The 22,284-nt window shown below is 39.8% G+C and overlaps 1 protein-coding gene across 2 annotated transcripts; it reads right to left on the minus strand.

Moving 5' to 3' along the window:
- Positions 1-1,859: 1,859 nt before the first annotated feature.
- Positions 1,860-22,271, minus strand: klhl17 (kelch-like family member 17). Of its 2 annotated transcripts, XM_026921308.3 has the most exons (13): positions 22,239-22,271; positions 22,066-22,128; positions 17,198-17,459; positions 16,199-16,320; positions 13,102-13,323; positions 9,694-9,810; positions 7,574-7,787; positions 7,340-7,484; positions 6,975-7,142; positions 5,787-5,875; positions 5,435-5,508; positions 4,818-4,999; positions 1,860-3,869 (listed from the first exon to the last, which is right to left on the minus strand). In XM_026921308.3, exons 1-13 carry the CDS (start codon positions 22,245-22,247, stop codon positions 3,641-3,643), a joined length of 1,896 nt encoding a protein of 631 aa, XP_026777109.1. In that variant the 5' UTR covers positions 22,248-22,271; the 3' UTR covers positions 1,860-3,640. The 2 variants fall into 2 exon arrangements, with proteins under 2 accessions (XP_026777109.1, XP_026777110.1); XM_026921309.3 differs by lacking the exons at positions 22,066-22,128; positions 22,239-22,271 and adding an exon at positions 21,201-21,989 and having other exon boundaries at positions 1,861-3,869.
- Between the last annotated feature and the right edge of the window lie 13 nt (positions 22,272-22,284).

Raw genomic sequence — 22,284 nt, forward strand, 5'->3', positions numbered from 1 at the left:
TCCTAAGAGTACAACACAATGCCTCTATCTCTATCTGTATCTGTTTAGTGCTCCAAATTTACATACCTGTATCTGTATTTGGATTTAAACCCAAAATAGCCCTGGCCAAAATAGACCTTGGAAAAATTCACTGGAATACACTGGGCAAAAATCCCTGCACTGGTGTGAATTTACATGGTGTGTAAATTCTAGCTCTGTCCGTTCGTCAACCTCAGCTACATCACTCAAGTTCGTAATTGGTCTCCACACACAGTTATTTTTGTTTGTATATTTTTGTTTGTACCTGCCTAATTTAAATCACAATGACCCCGACCAGGCAGTTACTAAGGATGCTGTAAATGCATCATGTAGTGCCGTCTTCATAATGAATGTGGTTGTTCTGCAGGCTTCATATCTGACAGCTTGCACATGCCTCCATTAAAGCAAAAATTTCCTCATAATCCCAGTCCTGATACTAGTCTCAACCAGATGTCCTGTAAAGCTTTCTGGTAGACCTTCTAAAAAAGACTGTATCTGTAAAACTTGTATGTATTTGCATCTGTTTGATTATATTATTTGTTCATTTCGGATAATACATATTCTTCATATCTCGTTACACCACTGTTTTATCCCAAATGAACACAAAGGGTTTTTTGGCTATAAACTGTATAATAACAACTGCAACAATATGTTAAATCGCATGTCATGAACTTGGCGGTATTTTTTTGACGCTGACCTCATCAGATCAACTCAAGAACAGTTGCTTTCTACATGGAGCTCTTGTTAACATCAAACCATTTATTTCCTTCATGACCTGGAGAAAACTACACATGATTTTATTTCATCTTGTCTAGAGTATTGTAATGCCTTGTATATAAGTGTTAAGTCCTCTTTAGCACAGTGAAGTGTTTGTATGAAGGTCTGCAGTATATGGGCTAGATGTGGTTGGATGTTTGGGAATAAGCACAGGATTGAGTTAGAAAAACTGTGATCACTTGGTCTGTGCTGCATATCTAAGCCTGTGGTCGCCTGTCCAAGCTGTAAAGTCATCAAAGCTCCTCAAATCAGCGCATGTTGAGAGACTGCTATCTATTAGACGTGCTCAGAGGCATGCTGCTGGACCCGGTGCTCTCCTCCCCACTCTATACACATACATCCAGCCCTACAATTAACACCCGCAAACAAAGGCTAATGCACCAGGACTACCCCTACTCTCCACACGTGAGCAACTTCCACAGACTGAAGGTCCCATGTTATTTCTATTAGACACGAGTCTAAGAGTGTAAGAGCTCACAGGTGTGCATGCCGTGTAACTGAAGTCATGGAGGGTAAAGTGAGAATGCTCAGCTGTCTGCGTGGATCAGTCAGTGAGCAAGAGGACAAATTGATACTGTAGAGCACTAAACCATTCCTGCAGATGGCCATGCAGCCTTGGCCACCACAATACAGTTAATTCAATCATATGTTCCTTTAAACAAACATATCTCACACTTACAGCCATTTAGCATGTAACTATTCCTACATCGTTAATGGTGATTAAAGAGTGAAAATGTAAATTCAGTTAGTTTTGTCAGGTATATCAGTTGTGGGTCTGTGAATGTGATCTCAACAAGGACCAAAGACAAAAAGGGCTTTCAAAGCAGAAAAAGGCATCTTTTTCTTTCTAACATTTTTAAATGTAATTTTCTAACAAATATGCCTATAATAATAATAATAATAATAATAATAATAATAATAATAATATGTACAATTTAATATATGGTTCATAATATAAAATAATAATAGTTTATGACCGTTTATTTTTGTATTATTATTATTATTATTATTATTATGTAAATTAACAGGCTTCAGACTAAAAAAAAGCATTTTTTTTTACCCAAAAACATTTGAGTACCAAATTAAAATAAATTCACATTACATTTGAAAACAGCTTTATTTTTTGTGTACAGTAGTTTTATATTGCTCCATCTGACAATAGTGCAAAAAATAATTACGTAATAATTAAGTTTCCTTCATAAATATAACAAAACATTATAAATAAATAACCACAACACATTAAAACAAAATGAACTGAAAAAAGCCATGTTTACATACACATTGCACATTTGAATATGGATATCTGTTTATGTACAGAGTTTTTTTGGGGGGTGGGGTGGGGTGTTGGTTATCCTGGGAAAAATTTCTGTTTTGACCAGGACACCGTTCCTGCCACAGAAAGAGACAGAGAGCCTCTATAGACTGACTTAACACTCATAGTCCCTGCGTATAAGCTTCTTCTGACCTAGCATGGGTTTGTTCAAGAACAAAAATCCTTCCAAAAAGGAAAAAAGGTTGTAACTTCTTAGAAGTTAAGCTACATTATTTTAATCAAAGTGTATGCGACAGTGAGTAAGGGCTTTGTAATCCTGCGTCCTCGCTATCTGAATTCTTATATCCAAATCCTCCAAGTCCGTGTTCTTCTCTCAAGTAGGATGCATTGGTAGTTGCTAATACCCATGACATCTCAGCAGCACATACACACACACTAACCAAATCTAACCCTAAGCAATGAATGTTCTGAAATGCAATATATACACAAGTGAATCCTATACAAGTGAAGGAAACAGGATAAAGCAGCTATAAATATCCCTCTGATACAGGAGTCACGTGTGTGCTGAGAGACTAGAATTAATCACCGAGCACAAGCGTTCGGCTTTCTCAAGACAAACCTGTGAACACTACATGAAAATTAATGTGAGGTAACGTGAGGTTGCTGTAGGCCACATCCACTTTCAGTATGGCTATACCCTTTAAAAGAGAGGTCTTTGACTACAACGTCCCCCTTTGTTATGGTATGATTGTGGAGTCATACAATAATGTCTCAAGGCTTCGGATACACGGCTACATGGCTATGAACTCAATACTTTTACTACACTGAAAAAACCTCAGACATTCTCAACAAGTCACATCTCCTACCATTTCTGATATGTAAATATCAGACATCTCATGGTTTTTTTTTTTTTTTTCCAAAGTAGTGCTTCAGCATAAAACATCTCTGAATTAGTGTCATACGTTTATATATATATTACATTTAGTAAAATAAATAAGAAAATATATTCAACATGTACTTGAATTCTCTGGTCAATATTTCGAGTATGTTTAGATCATCGTTAATATCCAGCACTGTATGAAGTCTCTCTGCTTCTGTGCGTCCATGCACGATGGTGAAATGTGGCAGCGTTGCACATCACTGCCACCTAGTGTGGCACAGCAGCACTACAATGTTTTATTCTGCCAAGACAAAATTTCGGTAAACATGCATGGCAGAACCGAAGAACTACATTCCTAAGTGAAATCTTTCATTTTTATATATTATTGCAATATCATGACTTTTTTTTTCCCCCAAAAACAAATAGATACATTACAGTATACATCATATACAAGTGACTTCAAAATGGCAGAGGGCCTCTGCACTTTCAAGCATTGGGGTGGAAGGTGCAGGGTGAGGAGGGCAAAACTGTGTGGGCTTCGCTTTTCATATTTTACTCAACCTGTTTTACCTCTCTTCATCTGTGCTATGGTCCATGGACTGCTTCTCTCCCACCAGAGCTCACACTGAGCAGTTGCGCCTCTTGGCCACGCAGGGCAGGCCGCTGGAGCTCAGCCGGGTCTTCACCCTTTGTCAAAGGCTGGTGGAGGAGACGGAGAGCGTGGGCGAGGAGGGTGGAGGGAAGTTGAGCAGCTCCAGAACGGCCACTCCGACGCTGCTTCGGCGTGTGAACATGCACGACGCCGCCACCCACTTGTTGCTCCGCGGGTTGTACTTTTCGATGGAGTTCAAGCTGGAGCTGCCATCGTTTCCACCAACAGCGTACAGCCATCCGTCCATGGCCACTAGATCATGAGTACTCCTGAAGAAGATAAGAATATTTATAACATTCATATTATATATAATGAATTCAACTAGGCATTTTTCATCTTAGGTGGCACAGTGGTGTAGGTGGTGCATTGGCTGCTCCAAATTGCCTCTAGGTGTGAATGAGTGTGTGCACGGTGCTCTGTGCCAGACAGGCATCCCATCCAGCTCTGGATGCTTTGTTTCCACCGCAGGAACTAGTGCCAATTTTACTACCTGGGTTATACTTCCAGGAACCGTTTTAGTTCCTGCTTAGAAGTACCCTAGAATTTCTGTGGATTGGGAAATACTGAGGTTGAGATTACTGTACTGAACATAGCTGATTAATCAAACGCAATCTTCTGAGAATGTCCGACCCTCGCACTCAACATTTTATTAACCTGTGTTTATCTAACAAGTGGCCTGACCAGCAAATATTCATGATGCTTCAATTTTCACACAGGTGATAAGTCAAAAACATTAGAAGTGTGTTTTATGAAAAGGGTTCGTTGCTGTAGCAGCAGCTAGCAGCAAGAACAAAAAGCTAGAAGAATTGACATTGTGCTTTGTGCAGCTGGTTTTAAAAGCTACATTAATCTTAGCAATACAATAAAGAACACGACGTCAGCCTTTCTCCATATTTGCTTTGCTAGCTACTTTAATGTTGGATACATTGCATAGTTTGAGTCAGTGAAAATGCAAATAAGCAACTTGCTCAATACGTTCATTCAGGAGAGTTCTGCACCCCACAAAATCAGAAACCCTTCATGATTAAATTAGCCACTGATTAAATAATGAATTATTCGGCTATTGTGCCATTAGTTCAGCTATTGTGCTAGAGTTCAGTCTGATCACTCTGATCTTACAGTGTCACCCAATTCTTTCTTAAGTTCAAGTGATTTTTGAAGGATCACTACACCCAGTTTACACAATACACCCAGCATTCACACTTACAGTTGCTTACCTGCGTATGTTCATTGGAGCCACTCCTTCCCATGTGTTGGTTTTGGGGTTGTACCGCTCCACTGAGTTTAGGCAGCTGGTTCCATCGTTTCCTCCAGCAACATAGAGCATTCCCTCCAACACAGCAACGCCAGCACTGCTCCTCCGGCTTAGCATGTTGGCTATGGCAGTCCACGCATTACTCTTAAGGACAGAAAAATAACATAGCAATGATGAGTGCCTTTGGGGGTGAAACCTAAAAAGTCTATTAATGAAGCAGTCTGCAACATTTAGCACTGTCTGCTGCCTGTGAAGTGAACTGCAACTGCAACAAAAATACTGATAGGCCTTTCCCAAACCCCTAGTGAAACTACTTATGAAAATGACCAGGGCAGAGCAGCTCTCTTCCGAATAGGACGAAAAATATAAGTAAAAGTCAAAGTAGCTAGCTAAATCCATTGTATGGAAGATATGTTTAAAATGGCATGGTTATGGTCTAGAAACACAAGGAAAATTAAAAAATCTTGCCTTAGAAACCTTAAAACTGAAACCTGATATCATACTAAATGTTGAAATAAGTCATAGCAGAATATCTTTTATAACTTTATACTAGGTTTTACAGGAAATGAAATAAATTACCTGTGGATCATATTTCTCTACTGTGGCTAGGTGTGAAGAGCTATCATATCCACCAACTGCATACAGGCTGCCATCTGAAAACAGAGCCAGTTATAGTTTTGTTAAAAAGTTTTGTTTTTTTTTAAATTTTTTTGTTAAAAGTTAAAAGGTAACATTCTGGATGCACTAGCAGCCTCTTCAGGAAAAAAGTCAAACTTGTGAAACTTCTTATAAATTACAGGTCTTGTCTTGCCAAATGAATCAGTCCTATTTTTCAGGAACGCTGATGATTGAGAGTGTTGTCATTCACAACCACAGGCATTAAATCGTTCTGTGGTAGGTTACACAGAAAGGCTTCCAAAGAAAAGCTCACCCAATGTGGCCACTCTCACATATCTTCTCCTGGTGCTCATGGCGGCAATGGAGGTCCAGGTGCCAGTTAGTGGGTCATATCTCTCTGCACTAAAGGATAAAAGAAGAAAAGCAAGCAAGTGTTTATAATGATAATGCCAATAAAATATCAGTGGATACAGCAAAAAAAACCACAATCCATTCCTTTAAAGCACTGATACACTATATAGCCAAAAGTTTGTGCACACCTGCCCATCACACCCATATGTGCTTTTTGAACATTCCATTCCCGATGTAGTCCCCCTTTGCTGTTATAAAAAATGTTCACTCTTCAGGGAGGCTTTCCACTATATTTTTAGAACATGGCTGTGGAAATTTGCCCACTCATTAACGAAGTCGCTCAGGGATGTCTGTGAGGAGGCCTCGGGAACAGTCGGAGATCCAGTTCATTCCAAAGATGCTCAGTGGGGTTGAGGTCAGGGCTCTGTGCAGGCCACTCGAGTTCTTCCACTCCAACCTTGGCACATCATGCCTTCATGGACCTCGCTTTGTGGACAAGGGCATTGTCATGCTGGAACATGTTTGGGTCCCTTAGTTAATGAAGGGAAATTGTAATGCTACAGCATACAAAGACATCCAGTACAATTTTGTGGCAACAGTTTAGGGATGCACCATATATAGGTTTGATGGTCAGGTGTCCACAAACCTTCAGCCGTATAGTGTACATTAGGGGTAAAATTGGAAAAGGATTGCTTATATGTTACCTTTTGGTATTTAACTAGTTCATTTTACTACTTCAGAGAAATGGAGCAAATGACATTAACTGGAAACTCCTGGCCAAAACATATCACATTAAATGGTCACCCAAAGCATTTCGTGTTGATATTATGTCAAAAAATTTTAACAACATTTAATTTATGAATCCATATGAGATGTATTTAGAGTATATTCTGCAATGTGTCAGCTGGGCAAGGTTTCTATTACAAATATTATAAATAAGCAAAGGGAATTAAAAAAGGAGAACATTGCAAAATTAAAATAATTTTATTAGATAGATAGATAGATAGATAGATAGATATTGACCTCCAAAGTGTGGGATGGTAGTATTCTTTTAGGGAATCTATACAGTATTGACATTCCTGGAAAAGGAGGTTTATTTATGTGGTTTATTACCTACTGTCTTTCTTTCCAGCCTTTGAGGATATCTTACCTGTTAAGACAAGATGCACCATCATAGCCTCCAGCTGCATAGAGCAAGCCATGAAGCACTGCCACACCCAGACAGCTCCTCCTAGTTCCCATAGATACTTCTGGTTGCCAGCCGTTGGTCACAGGATCATATGATTCAACAGTGGCCAAGTCAGACGTGCCATCATACCTGACGTCAAGAAATCAAAGGTTAAATTCAACAGATTTTATATCAGTGGGAGGGAGAAGGGATGAGTGAGTTGTCATTCATTGAATTTTCAAAACCTTTGATGTGAAAGCCAGTGATGTGCTAGCACAAGCTCATGTGGATGTACTCCAGGAATAACAGAGAAAGCATACCAGAGACAGGGATAAGAGCCTCCTTACCCGCCTACAGCATACAGCTTATTCCCAATAGCAGCAACTCCAACTCGGGCCCGTCGTGTAGACATAGACGCCACCATGTGCCAGCGGTCTGTCCTGGTGTCGTAGGCCTCACAGTCACCATGTATAGCAAAGAGACTGCCGCCACCTGAGAGAGATCACAATGGATTGCTTAATTGATATCAATTATAAGCCAGCTTCTTATAAAAATACTGAAATATATCTTGATGTACTGACCCACAGCAAACAGCACAGGGCTGGCACCCTCACAACGACGGGGCCGAGTGCGACAGTTACTCAGCACGCCCCTCTGCTCGGGCATCAGGTGATACTTCAGCGCCTCTATCAACAGATCTTTACACTCTGAGTGGTGGCGCACCAGCAGTTCCGTGTCCACGTTACTCATCAGGAAGTCTCGTGTCAGCAACGGCAGACGCACACACTTCATCAGCTGGAGGAGAATGTTGCCCAGTGTGTGTGTCAGCAGGAGGGAGCAAGAGAAGGGATAACTGAGTAATAGGTTATATATGTGCATACATATGTATATATATATATATATATATATATATATATATATATATATATAGACACAGTCAGGTCCATAAATATTGGGACAGTGACACAGTTTTGGTAATTTTGCCTCTTTACACCACCACAGTGGATTTGAAATGAAGCAGTCAAGATGTGACTGAAGCGTAGACTTTCAGCTTTAATTCAAGGGGTTTAACAAAAATATTGCATTAACCGTTTAGGAATTACAGCCATTTTTTACAGAGTTCCTCCATTTTCACAGGCTCAAAAGTAATGGGACAAACTAATATAATCATAAATATTAGGATTATTTTTATTACTTGTAGGTAAATCCTTTGCAGTCAATGACTACCTGCAGTCTGGACCCCATGGACATCACCAAATGCTGAGTTTCCTCCCTTGAGATGATTTGCCAGGTCTTTACTGCAGCCATCTTCAGTTGCTGCTTGTTTGTGGGTCATTCTGCCTTCAGATTTGTCTTCAGTAAGTGAAAAGCAGCTCAGTTGGGTTGAGGTCAGGTGACTGACTCGGCCATTTAAGAACATTTAATTTCCAAGCTCTTGGGCTGCTTTCACAGTATGTTTTGGGTTGTTATCCATCTGTACTGTGAAGCGCTGTCCTATCAGTTTTGCAGCATTTGACTGAATCTGAGCAGAAAGTACAGCTCTGTACACTTCAGAATTCATCCTGCTACTTCTATCAACAGTCACATTATCAATAAACCCCAGTGACCCAGTTCCATTGGCAGCCAAACATGCCCATGCCATAACACTTCCTCCACATATTTGGCGGATGATGTGGTATGCTTTGGATCATGAGCCCTTCCTTTCCTTCTCCATACTTTTCTCTTCCCATCATTCTGGTACAAGTTAATCTTGCATCAGAACTGGTCAGGCTTTTTTTTTTTTAGAGGTTTTTAGTCTAGTTTAGGTTTAGAAGTCTAATCTGGCCTTTGTGTTCTTGAGTGTTACCAGCGGTTTGCATCTTGAGGTAAACCGTCTGTATTTACATTCATGAAGGTGGTTCTTGATTGTAGACTTTGACAATGATAGGCCTACCTCCTCCAGAGTGTTCCTGACTTGGCTAGATGTTGTGAAGGGGTTGTTCTTCAATAAGAAAAGAATTCTGCAATCATCCACTTTAGTTGTTTTCTGTGGTCTCCCAGGCCTTTTGGTGTTGCTGAGCTCGCCAGTGCATTCCTTCTTTTTAAGAATGTATCAAATTGTTGATTTGACCCTCCTAAAGTTTCTGTTATCTCTCTGATAGGTCTGTTTTGGTTTTTCAGCCTAATGATGGCCTCCTTCACTTGCATCAACACCTCTTTGGACGGCATATTGAGAGTTCCCATGAACAGCTACCAAATGCAAATTCAACACTTGGAATCAGCTCCAGACCTTTTATCTCCTTAATTTATCATGATATAAGGAGGAAACAGGCCACAGCTGGCCATGAAACTGCTTATCAGTCAATTGTCCCATTACTTTTGAGCCTGTGAAAATGGAGGAACTCTGTAAAAAATGGCTGTAATTCCTAAACGGTTAATGCAATATTTTTGTTAAACCCCTTGAATTAAAGCTGAAAATCTACGCTTCAGTCACATCTTGACTGCTTCATTTCAAATCCACTGTGGTGGTGTACAGAGGCAAAATTACCAAAACTGTGTCACTGTCCCAATATTTATGGACCTGACTGTGTATATATATATATATATATATATATATATATATATAAAAATATATATACACACACACACACACACACACACACACAGAGTATATTGTGCTGTATACATTAAAAGTATACTTGACAGGCAGGAATAGACTCACTCTGGGTACATGCTGCCTCCGCCCATCAATATCGTGTTTGACCCAGCTCAATACAGCCCTGTACACTTCCTCCTCTGATGGAACATTCAAATTGTCACTCGAGATAAGGTCCAGCACCTGCAACACACACACAATACAGCAACATAAATTTTCAATTTATCCCATTTGACACATGTATATGCACGTAATGTATATACATGTGTCTGATAATGGGATATCTGATAATTCTGATAATGGGAAATCTCTGGATCTACATGAACCAGTTAATAACCTAATCTCTTTCAAAATACATGGCATACACATTTCTACAATTGCTGACTTTCAGTTTAAAATTTTTTATTTAACCTGACATACATTTATTTGGTAGTTATTTATGATAGCGAATTCCACACAATGTACATTAAGCTATTAAGTCTATAGTGTTTGCTCCATCTAGTTTGTGCATATACACCTGTACACCTACTCATTCATGCAATTCTCTAATCACCCAATCATGTGGCAGCAGTGCAATCAATAAAACCATGCAGATATGGGCCAGGGGCTTTGGGTAATGTTCATCCATCATCCATCAGAATGGGGGGAAAATTTAGATCTCAGTGCTTTTGACTGCGACTGCGACATGATTGCTGGTGCCAGATGAGCTGGTTTCAGTATTTCTATTCAACTGCTGATCTCCTGGGATTTTCACGCACAACGGTCTCTAGTTTTTATCAGAATGGGGCAATAAAAAAAAAACATCCAGTGAGTGGCAGTTCTGTGGATGGAAATGCTTTGTTGATGAGAAAGGCCAGCGGAGAATGGCAAGACTGGTTTGAGCTGACGAGGCTAGAGTAACTCAGATAACCACTCTGTACTATGAGCAGCAGGTGATTTGTTTTGAGTACTGTGTACTGTGAGCAGTAGGTGATTTGTGGTGAGCAGAAAAGCATCTCAGAACACATCAGACCTTTAGGTGGATGTGCTACAACAGCAGAAGACCACATTGGATTCCACTTCTGTCAGCCAAGAACAGAAAGCTGAGGCTGCAGTGGGCACAAGCTCACCAAAACTGGACACTTGAAGACAATGGAAAAATGTAGCCTGGTCTGATGAATCTCGATTTCTGCTTAGGCACACAGATGCTAGGATCAGAATGTGGCACAAACATGGACCCAACCTGCCTTGTGTCAAGTCCAGGCTGGTGTGGGGAATGTTTTCTTGGCACACTCTGGGCCTGTTAATACCAATCGATCATCACTTCAATGTCACAGCCTATTTAAGTACTGTTGCTGACCATGTGCATCCCTTCATGCCCACAATTTACTCATCTTCTAATGGCTACTTCTAGCATAATAGAAGTTAATACTTGCACCATGTCACAAAGCAAAAGTCAAATTGGTTTCATGAACATAATGAGTTCAGTGTTCTTCAGTGGCCTTCTCAGTCACCGGATCTGAATCCAATAGAACACCTTTGGGATGTGGTAGAATTGGAGATTCGCAGCATGAAAGTGCACCTGAAAAATCTTCAGGAATTGTATGATGCAATCATGTCAACATGGACCAGACTCTCAAAAGAATCTTTTGGAATCCATGCCATGAACAATTGAGGCTGTTTTGAGAGCAAAGGAAGGCCCTAACCAGTATTAGTATAGTGTTCCTAATAAAGTGCTTGGTGAGTGTATGTCCGTTGGTTGTAAGGGAAACAGTCGTGGGTTTCCCTGGTCTTAAGCCTTAAATCTTGGCACATGTCACAGCTGAGTGGGCGCAGGGATAAATTGCATACTGGTGCAGTGACACAAGCCACCAACACCTGCTGCGAAAAACACAAAGAGCAAGACAGAGAGAGCGAAAGAAACCGAGCAACACAACCTTTTTCATCAGCTGCTGTCAGTCGTGGAACACCACCAATGCCTGAAAATGGATTTTTAAAAAGGATTTAAGGAATTCAACCTTTCAGTGTGAGAGTGGCAGACCTCAACTAAGCAAAAGGACCACTAGTCAGATTATTCGAAAAAGAGCTTTTACTAAGGATTACGAGTAGACAAACGTTGCATAATAGAGAATGAGAGGAATAGGCAGATAATTTGAGATAATCCAGAAAAAAAAAACATTCATGACACCTGAAAGAATCAGGATGCTGACCTAGCATAGAATTTGTGTCTAGGCGAATAAGTGTTACACTGCTCAGTGATGACTGGCAGAGATCTGAACTTCTCATTCGTATAATTGCATGGCATTGCTCGCTTCCTTTCCTCCAGCTGGGGACAGAGGAAAGGAAGCACTACAGCAAATGTATTTGTCAACAGAGACTTCCTTGCTCACTTATGCTTGACTTTACAATGCGTTACTTATTACTGACTTGTTGCCAAACTGTATAGCCTGTCACTAGTCGTAACAGATCTGCGTATACACAACAGGGAGCAATTATGGAAATTTAACCCCATTTCTGTTTAATTATTATTGTTAATTCTTTGTTAATTAGTGTTTGTTGTTCTTTACTATATTATAATTTTGTATTTAGACATTCTTGTCAGGTTGGAGCATTTATACCACATACTTGAATCACATCCTACAATAACAAGGAAGCTTGTGTATCCTCTCTTGGCGAGCCTCGTCTCTCCTCAGTTCCTCTTAGTCTATTTAAAGAACTGATGCATCCTTAATGAGGGCACACTTCAATCGATTTCAGGGTCATGGGTGGCTGAAGAGATGTAGGAATGAGGCATCGATTAGAGCAGGGGCTCTCAAACTTTTTGTAGCCAGGGACCCCTTTAACTGAAAAATGAATTTCCTGGACCCTCAGTACAGATTTATTGTATTTAAATGTATACATTACTATTCTCTCTGTTTATTATGGCTTTAGAGATTTCTGCTCCTGAACTTCCAGACAAAACACACTAGTTTCATCGTGACATTATTTATAGGTCTTAAACCCATTCAGTTCAAGGGACTAGTGAAATATAACAGTAATTATATACTAATATAATAACTGGTGGGTTTGATTTCCACCACTGTAACTAAATTTAAACAAAAAAAAAAAAAACAAGGACCCCCTGGCTACTTTTGCTGCTGTCTCAAAAGTCATGCTAGTCCTTGCAGTCCTTCTCCCGTCTATACTTTTGGGACATCATTAAGGTGAAGAACGATGACAGAGCTCTCAAGTGAGACTGGGTTAAAAAGAAGTATTTAGGATAAAGCATTCTTGACGTAAAGAGGACAGCCACTGAGTAGGCCTTTAGATAACACTGTCTCCAGACAGTAGCATGTTACTCCTGAGAGCCTTACTTTAAATGAGGTAAATTATATAAATAGGTTGATAATCGCATTTTAGTTCATCCAGTAAAAAATTTGGTGACCAAAAGTTAAATACTAAAAGTAAGCCTGAACACCACATTTTGAAAATCTCAGTCTAACATTCAGTCCTGACCTGTTTGAGCGGCAGCAGCATGAACTCCTCAGTCTTGGACACCTCCACAAAGTGCTGCAGGACATATTTGTGGGCAGACTTGAGCAGGTCGCTGCAGGAGTGCGTGTCAGCAAAGCCACGGATGCCCAGGCAATTAGAGGGGTCCAGCTGACTGAGGAGGAACTTGCAGCAGGCGTCTCTCACTCCGTTCAGCTGCAGGAGGCTGGCCGCCGGAAGCAGAGTCTTCACACACCATACACACAACCAAGAGCCATGAAGTTTAGCCATAGCCAAGATATACTGTACATTACAATCTTTTTCCTGTATCATCATAGGGCTTGATTAAGTAAAGCCCTGTCCAGACTTGGTATTATTATCTGTCTCTGGTGATCCTATCACAAGTGGAGAGCAGAGAAGGATAACCACTCACATCTGGAATTTTCATGTGTCTTGAATGCATTTTCAATGACCACTTGTTATCGCAATTTATGACTAGCAGGGTTGCCAGATCTGCCAAACCCAACCAAATATCAGCTCAAAATCATTCCACAAAAAAATATTTATCCACGGTACAGGATTTCCTAATTAAACTATCAGGTGCTTACGCTGCTCACACTGTCATCAGTTACAGACTCTGAAGGTTTTTCTTATATAATCATATGACTTCAACAACCAGAAGAGAGGAAAGTAATCAAAGCAAAATGTGAATTGTAGACTTAAATTTATTCAGTGCCTAGCAGGGAGACACACTGTCACTGTTTGTGGATTAAAAAAATCATTCCTTCACACACACCCCTCTAACTAAATCGCAGTATACACAGCTATAAATTCTAGTCCATTCAAATGTTACTATTGCATAGACTTTTTGATCATCTTTCAAGTATGAAAACTCGTGCTCTATTGTAGATTTTTTTAAACTCCAACTTGATCATTTCTCAATTCCCAACCAGTAGCTAGCTGGGGAAGGTGAAGGCAAATGGTTCCTGACATGTGAAGCCACAGTTGAGTAGTGTGGAGGAAAATCTCATCAAGTCATACAGAAGATTTGGAGATTTAATTGTAGAGTGTTTACTGTTTTACCTGATGGTTTGGTAGTAGTTCAAATTAATGTTCAGTGTATGTAAGGACAAAAAAAAATATTACCCTAGGATCAGACATAACAATGTGGCTGCAGCTCAAAAGTCATGAAAACATGAAAACCATGAATGTGGCAACACTGCGGAGGTCTTTTGAAGTTGTCGGGGACGCATCATAGTTCACACTACTCAGATGAACACATCACAGATTTGACACCATTCACACCTGTACATAATGCTGTCCACATGTAATCAAATCACCAGAGTCGGATATTGATAGCAAGACTGAATAAGAATAGATGCTGAATTCAGTGCTGATGTTGTGAGCAGAAGCCAGGAATGTTAGTCTAAATTGGGACAAATCAATTATTCGTCTAGACGCTTTGATGTGATTACTTGGGAAAAGTCTAGGAGTCTGCGTCTGTACCATTATAGAAGATAAAGATGCTAACTGGTATTATATAATGCATGCACTTTATAAGAAATAAAAGGAATAAGACACATTAGGTCTGGGCAAAATGATGATGCAATATAAACTCAATAAACATTTCTGAGAGTATCACAGGCATCGACAATACTTTTATAACTTCTTTATTCTCAGAGTAACAGCTGATTAGATATTCAAATAAATGTATCGGATGTTTCATTCTAACTCCTTATCTTTGGTAAATAATATCTTTTTTTGCAAATGTTGAATAAAATACAGTTTGTAAAGGTTTTTGATGAGTCACTGCTATTTGCTGGCAATCTACTTTATTTCCATAAGAAGTCCTTTTAAAATAATAACTAAGAGACAGATTTATTTACTATATCAGATATTCATTGGGTCATAAAACTTGAATCAAACACTTAGCATAGCCTTCCAAAAGCTTCTCACAATACAGAATTGCTCATTCCTCCTGATAGAACTGGTGTAACTCAGTCAGGTTTGTGAGCCTCCTCACTCAGACATGTTTCACTTCAGTCCACAAATTTTCTGAGATTCAGGTCAGGGCTTTGTCTTTAAGCCATGTTGTTACAACTTTGGAGACACGCTTAAGATCATTGTCCTGCTGGAAGACTAGAGTTGTGACCAGGTTTGACCTTTTTGTTGTTTTTTGGGGGTTCAGTTGAACCTTTCAGCCCAAAGTCTGTTCATCCCTTGGAGTTAATTTGTGCCTCTTTCCTGAGCAATGCAGTGGCTTTGTGGTCCCAAGATTTTTATATTTGCAACTGTTTGCACAGATGCTCATGGTACCTTATATTGTTTGAAAATTGCTCCTAAGTAAGAACCAGACTTGTGGAGGTCCACGATTTTTTTTTGAGGTCTGAATTTGTTCAGCATATTATTTAACCCCACTGACACCTGACAATCACAATACTCTCAGAAAAGCCTATCCTTACTTTTTATACAGTGGGGACCAAAAGTCTGAGAGCACTAGTGAAAATGCTTCTATGTTGCATTCTTTTTTATTTTAATACAACAATTTTCCTTACAAATTATATTACTGAAAACAACCTGAGTGAAAAGTAGAATCTTTGAAATATTTACATGAATTTCAGAGTTTCTTAGTGTTTGGTATAGTATGTCCCCTTTTTGCTTTAATGGCAGTGTGCACACGAGCTGGCACAGACTTCACAAGTTTGTGCAAAACCTTACGATCTATTTTAGACCAAATGCATAGGAGTGTCATCTGAACACAAGGAAAATCTGACCTTTTGTACAAAGCAGTTAACATGGTCAATATCACAAATTTGAATAGGGACCTAGAAATAGTGCAGAATCTTGAATATTAAATATCCAAGAGATTGAACATTTACTTTCTTTGTTTTAAATATTTCAGAATTCTAAAACCTTCTGTTTATTTCCTATTTTATATAAAAAAAATAAATAAATCCCAGATTTTCAATGTGGTCTCAGACTTTTGGACCGCACTGTATATCACAGTATTGATGTCATATCATATTGCCCAGATTTACATGATGCATACTTGTTGTTGTGAAAATGTTTTCAAGTATCATGCTATGAGATTTCTGCCATACCAGACATCCTTAAGTTGTACCTGCACATTGCCTTCCCCCACTACTATCTCAGCGGTGTAGGCATACTGCACCAACTGCTCCAGTGCCTGTGGATCAATGTCATGCAGCGTCACGTGGGTCTGCCTGCTCTCCGACATCTCATCTGTGCGCACGTACACGCACACACGCACACACACACACAATTTCAAGTAGCAGATTTGACATAAAAGAAAGGTCATGTTGACAGGGGGTTAGAAAGCATGCTGAAAATAAAGCCTGACATTTAAGTTAAATTAAGTAACTTGAGCAAAACAAGGTGTGTTTATCAAATCAGGCTACCCAGTGAAAGAGGCGTTTCATTCACATTTACATGTTCTAGTATTTTCTCCTCTAAGCTCCTCATCACAGTGAGGTGTACTCGTCCATTTTGGTGTAAATGAACTGCTCTGAGGTTAGAGATGAGGTCAGAGGTCTGTTGGTGTATGGTAAGATCAGAACAGTAGTGGCAACACTACTGTCCACTCTGTCCTGAGATGTACCATCACACTCTAGCCTGAGGGGCAGTGGTGATGAGGACAAATAGGAAAATCAGGACACCTGCTGACCTAAGACCGGAAAGGGAAAAGAATACACATGGAAAACATAGGCCAGTGGGAAAGGAGGTGAAACAGGAAGTGATTCAATAGGAAACTGAACAAATTTAGCTCTGAGAAAAACACCAACAGCATTAGCTTTAACTATAATGATGACATCAGAAACTGTTTCAAATCTTTATAACAGAAAATGCAGAGGTTTTGTTTTTGTTTTACTGACTACATTGAGTCCTTTTAAAATTAAGTTTGAATGCAAGTGTGACTGTAGTGTGATAGATGGGTACGTTCACACAGATGGGACAAAATAAAACACAACGTAGAGTAAGGAGAAAAACACAGAGTCTGAAAAATATTTAGCCAACAGATTGAGATGGTCTAAGTTATTTTAAATAGTTCTCACATTTTTTTTGCATTTGATGAGATAGTTTACACTGTAAGATCACCTACTAGTAAACATGGCGTGGAAGTAGGGGCTGCAGGACGCCAGCACCACTTTGTGGGCCTTGATCTCCTTGTTGGCCACATGCAGCACGATGTCACAGAGCAGGCCACGTTGCCGCATCCTGTTCATGGACACGAAGGAGTCGTGGTAGTGGCGTTTGGAGTTGTGCGAGATGCTGTGTCCATCGCGATTCAGCAGTTGCATGCCTCCCTCCATCATGGCGCTGCACTCCGAGGCCTGCTGCTGCCTGAGCCTCAGTCTCAGCAACTGTACACAAAAACAAAAAATACTGGTTTGCTTACATCATCATTAAAAAAAAAAAAAAATCTAATTATAAAGCAATAAGACCATTAGAGAAGTTCAAGGAGAAGGACAACTGCAAGATCAAGCTCTAGTTACATTACAGGACCCCAAGTATGAGCCTTTGGGCCACAGCCTAAATATCAAAACTTGATAGGTCTGCTCCAGAAGGAGGGTTTGAAAAAAAAAAACTAAACTCAATCTTAAATACTGAGGCAAATCTCAGACCTGAGGGGAAAAAAATGCAATTCACTAACCTCTGAATCAGAATTGCGTGCATGAATATTTCGAGCCATTGCCTGCTTTCTGAAGGTCAACATTTTTCTCATTTTATCTTCCTAAGAAGATTAAAGAATACTTCCTACAAATACTTCCTAACAATTCTAAGTATTCTAAAAATACTTCCTAAGAGTTTAAATCTGGTGGCATAAAACACATTAAGCATCACAAAAACATAACTCAAACAGGTAGGCTAACGTTTGTGCAATAGTTATGCTAACCAATCATTAAAGGTGCAGTTGTTGGTTCTTTTTATTTCTTACTAGTACAAACAAGTTAATAAGAAAATATGTTGAATGTGCAGCTAATAATAATAATAATGATGCTAACACCTGTGTGTGAAAGCTTGTGAAAGCTCATGAGAGCTCATTACAAAGAAAAACAGGACAGCAAAGATACTCTTGACCACTCTCATAAATCAGTAGGAGCTGAATTTCGTGTGTATATAACATGTCTTTCAAGCAGATGAATAGCTGAGTGTGCTTGAAAGTGATGTCATGACAGTCCTTGCTAATGCTAACTCAAGCACCTTATTGGGCCTCACATTATAGGCTATACTTTCATTCTCTAACCAACAGGAAGTGGTTCCCTACCACCACCTTTCAATCTCCTAAGAGCAGATTCAGCATCATTTATGAAAGTGTGCTCATCAGAGCTGCTGCAGTACCCAAGTGTATGAGTATGTGATATTTTAAATGATGGCTAATTATGACTGAGTAACGGCTGATTTATGTCCTTGGAAATCAACAAAATCATGCATAAAATGTTTCAGAAACTGATGGCTTGACGTGCACTGTGGACTAAAACAATCCTGTAAAGATTGGTGCTAGAAAGGTGATAAAAAGCAGCAATTTGCCTGTGGAAAATAATAACAACAGAAATGAAGCAATGCTTCTGAAAATGCAATTTGCCATTTTATACACATTTAATGATGCTTGACCAGATTGAGCTGGAGTAATATCTCCTTAAAAGCATAATACAACAAACAACAAATTCCCAAAATGTTCACTATTTATAAAAGCTACAACATTGGAGGATTTAAAAAAAATCTTTCAAGGGTTGAATCCCTGCAAACTGTTGAACCGCAAGACACTTACGGCACTGACTGAACATAGACAGAATCTTAGCTCTTTAAATACTACAGGTGAGGTTGGGATTAACTTGACTAAAGCTGCTATTTTGCAGGTTGCAAAAAAAATTATGAATCGTGGAAGAATTCATTTGTTCATCATCTCAGATCACTGAATATGACGTTCTCACCACCGGATGATTTAGGTTTGTTGCAACCAACAAGCTCTAGAAGTGTCAGAAATGTTTAACCAAACTTCCTGCTGTGATGTGCAGCACATGTGAACCTAAATGATCTTGCAAAAAATATTTTATAGGCATCATCTCGTACAGCGTGACACTCAATAAATTTATACTGCACAGTATCAGTTGCCCAGGTATCTGCTCTTGATTTGATGTAATTCTTCTATCTGGAACAGAAGACTAATTTGTAAATCCTTGTTTCAGAAACAAGCCAGCATAGGGATCCAAAAACAAGGCTGAACACAACAATCCTGTAAGCACTATTTTCACTTACAGGTAAAGTTTGAAAATTTTAAACGTAACCATTATTATATCTATAATTTCAAATATACCTTAGAATAACTTATTCTCAATATGGCAGTGCAATAGATCTCAGTAGTTTCTTCATTTTAAGCTTCTGTTTGCAACTTTCCGGCATGATCGTTTGCTCCGCCCCTAGCTGAAACAGCCCCACCCATTTCCCCAAGGAAATCCAGGAGGTAATACATGGGCGTATTGTAGTGTCCGAATATCCTACTACCCTACTACACAGTAGGGCGAAAAGCAGTACGCCAAAGGAGTAGTATACCCAAATTCTCAGTGTTCATAAAACAGTAGGCGAGAAATACCCGGATGATCTACTGCTTCCGCCGAGATTCTGCAGTATGGGAGCAGTGGACACTGCGCTATCCCATAAGGCAAGGGGACTGGCACGGAAGAGATGTCAGAATCAAAAATGGAGGAAGGCAGCGCGTCAGCTCTTTTTAAGTGTAAGTGCTATAGGTATTAAAAGTTGTTCGTTGTTCTTTGCTGTTAAACTGTACTTGTTTAACAACACCTGAGTAAATTGATAACTTGAGAAACAGTTGAGAAACTTGAGAAACTTGATAAATTGAGAAACAGTTGCGGTGCAGGTGCTCTAATCTGGCAGGCTCTTTTAAGGTTTTGCGGTTACTATGACGTCGTAGGTCACATGACAATGCCAACATGGCGGATGTTGTACGTCCAGATTGTATTCATACTACACGCATATACTGATCAGTACGTACCGTATCAAAGGCCGAGCAGTAGGTACTGAATCGAATGCAGTACGTATTGTCACTGTACACAATTTCAGACTCAGCCATGGTTTAGAATTAGGGGGTGGCATTTCTTGTAAAGGATTTTCACTGAAATTGCACTTCACATTACAAGCAGCAGAGGGCACTAAAATAATAAACTGCTCCTTTAACACATTTTCACAAAGAATATAATGAGCTGGTTGTGGGTTATTATAAGAAAGAGCAAACAGGAAAGGCAGCTGCACAGAAATAGCTCATTTTGATGAATTTTCACTTCCAAGTAGTTTAAACAGTCGCGTATTCTTTCGAGATGTCATTGAGGTCCATGGATTGCAAGTGGACTGCATGTAGTAGGACATCAGCATCATATAGCCTCCTTAAGTGACCTGTGAACAGCAAGACTGAGGTTAGACGGAGATGATCATACCAGTGTTAATGAGGTTGCTCTCATTCATCGCTTAAAGAAGAGCATCACTGGGACTGAGTAAAGAAAAGAAAAGAACATGGAGCAAGAATGCTGTGTGTGGTTCCCGAGTGACCTCTACACTTATTCTGTCCTCCCCAACGCACCCTTTTGTTAAACAGAGCTAAAGCAAACAAACCAACCTTTAACAGTTACAGCCTACTGTAGAAAAATCTGCTTGTCTAAGTGGTGTCCCTACCAAGACAACCTAATGAAATGCTTTACTCTGAAAGACCACCCTCACCCAATCCATCACCCCCTCCCCACACACACACTTTAAGTACACTGTGTGTAGACACACTCGTTACCATGCCAATACTCCTTCCCTGTAGACACCACCACCCTTCTGTCTGACTCAGCATACTGAGTCACATCACAGCAACACATGCAATGACTAAATGCAGCTTTGCATCTTTTCCAAGCCTGATAATAACAGCTGTGCCTTTAGTTTATAGCCTATAGTGCTTATAGTGCATATGGCTCAGCAATGCAGACTCCCAGCACTGTTCTGTAAAATGACTGAGCATCATCTCCTCTCCTCTCCTCATGCACTTCCTCCCCCAACCCCCCACTGATTTACACACAGGATCCCCGGGGGAAACACTGCCTTCTTACCTGGAACGACAGACGCCTGCTTCCTCTGCTAATGAATGAAATCAGACAGACTCGATCCGCCGGCTGATCCGTGCAGTCTCACTGTGAACTATGCATACAGACCTAGTTTGCGCTTTTGTATGTTGTTGACGTAAATGCAGCCGCACGAGTGCTGCGCGCTGACATCATAATTTAAGGTAGCGTGCTTAAAACGTTAGTATATATATCCTTTATAACCATATTAACGCCGTCGATTAACAATTATACACTGATCTATTTACTCCAGCACGAATATTTTAAATATCTCAACATATCAGTGAGGAAATAAATGTCATATCTGCTTTGCTTGGTGTGTCTCCTACACTAGGAAATCCGTCCACCTTAAAAGTTTATTGGTATTGGAAATCTGTATTGGGTCTTTAAACCCAAATTGGATTCTTGTCTAAATTTTTGCACATTTAAAGATTAACATTATCGTTTGAACGAGGTGTTAGATGTTAGTTTCGTTTTTTCTTTTTTCTTTATTTATTTTTGTCAGGAAATGATATTTAGCAATAAGCTAGCACCTAGCCATGATATTGACCAAGCACCAGTTTACCGGTAGCAGCTTTATTTTAATGCAGTTAGCAACCCGGCTAACTGTGACTTCTTTTCTTTCCAGAGCTACACTGTCAAAGCTGGAACAAAGACCCTGAGAGAAAAGAAGTTGCGACTCATTAGATTAGATTTCAGACGGTCATGTTTACTTCAGCTCAGTATCAGTCTTACTTTCCTCCATCAAACAAAACAAAACAAAACAAACAAACAAAAGCTTCACCTGTGAACTAGCTTAGCTAAAGCGTAAGGTTATAATAAAGCTAATTAAGCACCTCAGAGCAGAACTCACCTGACGACGTCGCCTGTGTCTGAATGACAGCGCCTGCTTCTTTCTCCTGAAAGCTCTCTCCACCTTTACCAGCAGCAAGAGCAATGTTATTAGGATGTAGCAATGTTTTTCCCTGTCTCAGCTAAAACTCTACACGAAACCAGAAAATAAATAAAGAGACATGCGGTAATTACATGTAGCATCCAAACACGGAGCTCACTCCAGGGGTTGCCAGATCCG

The sequence above is a fragment of the Pangasianodon hypophthalmus genome, chromosome 16, assembly GCF_027358585.1.
Source record: "Pangasianodon hypophthalmus isolate fPanHyp1 chromosome 16, fPanHyp1.pri, whole genome shotgun sequence".
Classification (NCBI taxonomy): Eukaryota; Metazoa; Chordata; class Actinopteri; order Siluriformes; family Pangasiidae; genus Pangasianodon; species Pangasianodon hypophthalmus.

Excerpts from the sequence above, each read along its gene's own strand:
- klhl17 (XM_026921308.3), bottom strand. Across the intron at positions 13,324-16,198 it reads TGGGGGAAGGCAATGTGCAG|ACTCTGCTTCCGGCGGCCAG; the intron begins GTACAACTTAAG and ends TGGTGTGTGAAG. Across the intron at positions 5,509-5,786 it reads TGTGAGAGTGGCCACATTGG|ATGGCAGCCTGTATGCAGTT; the intron begins GTGAGCTTTTCT and ends CTCTGTTTTCAG.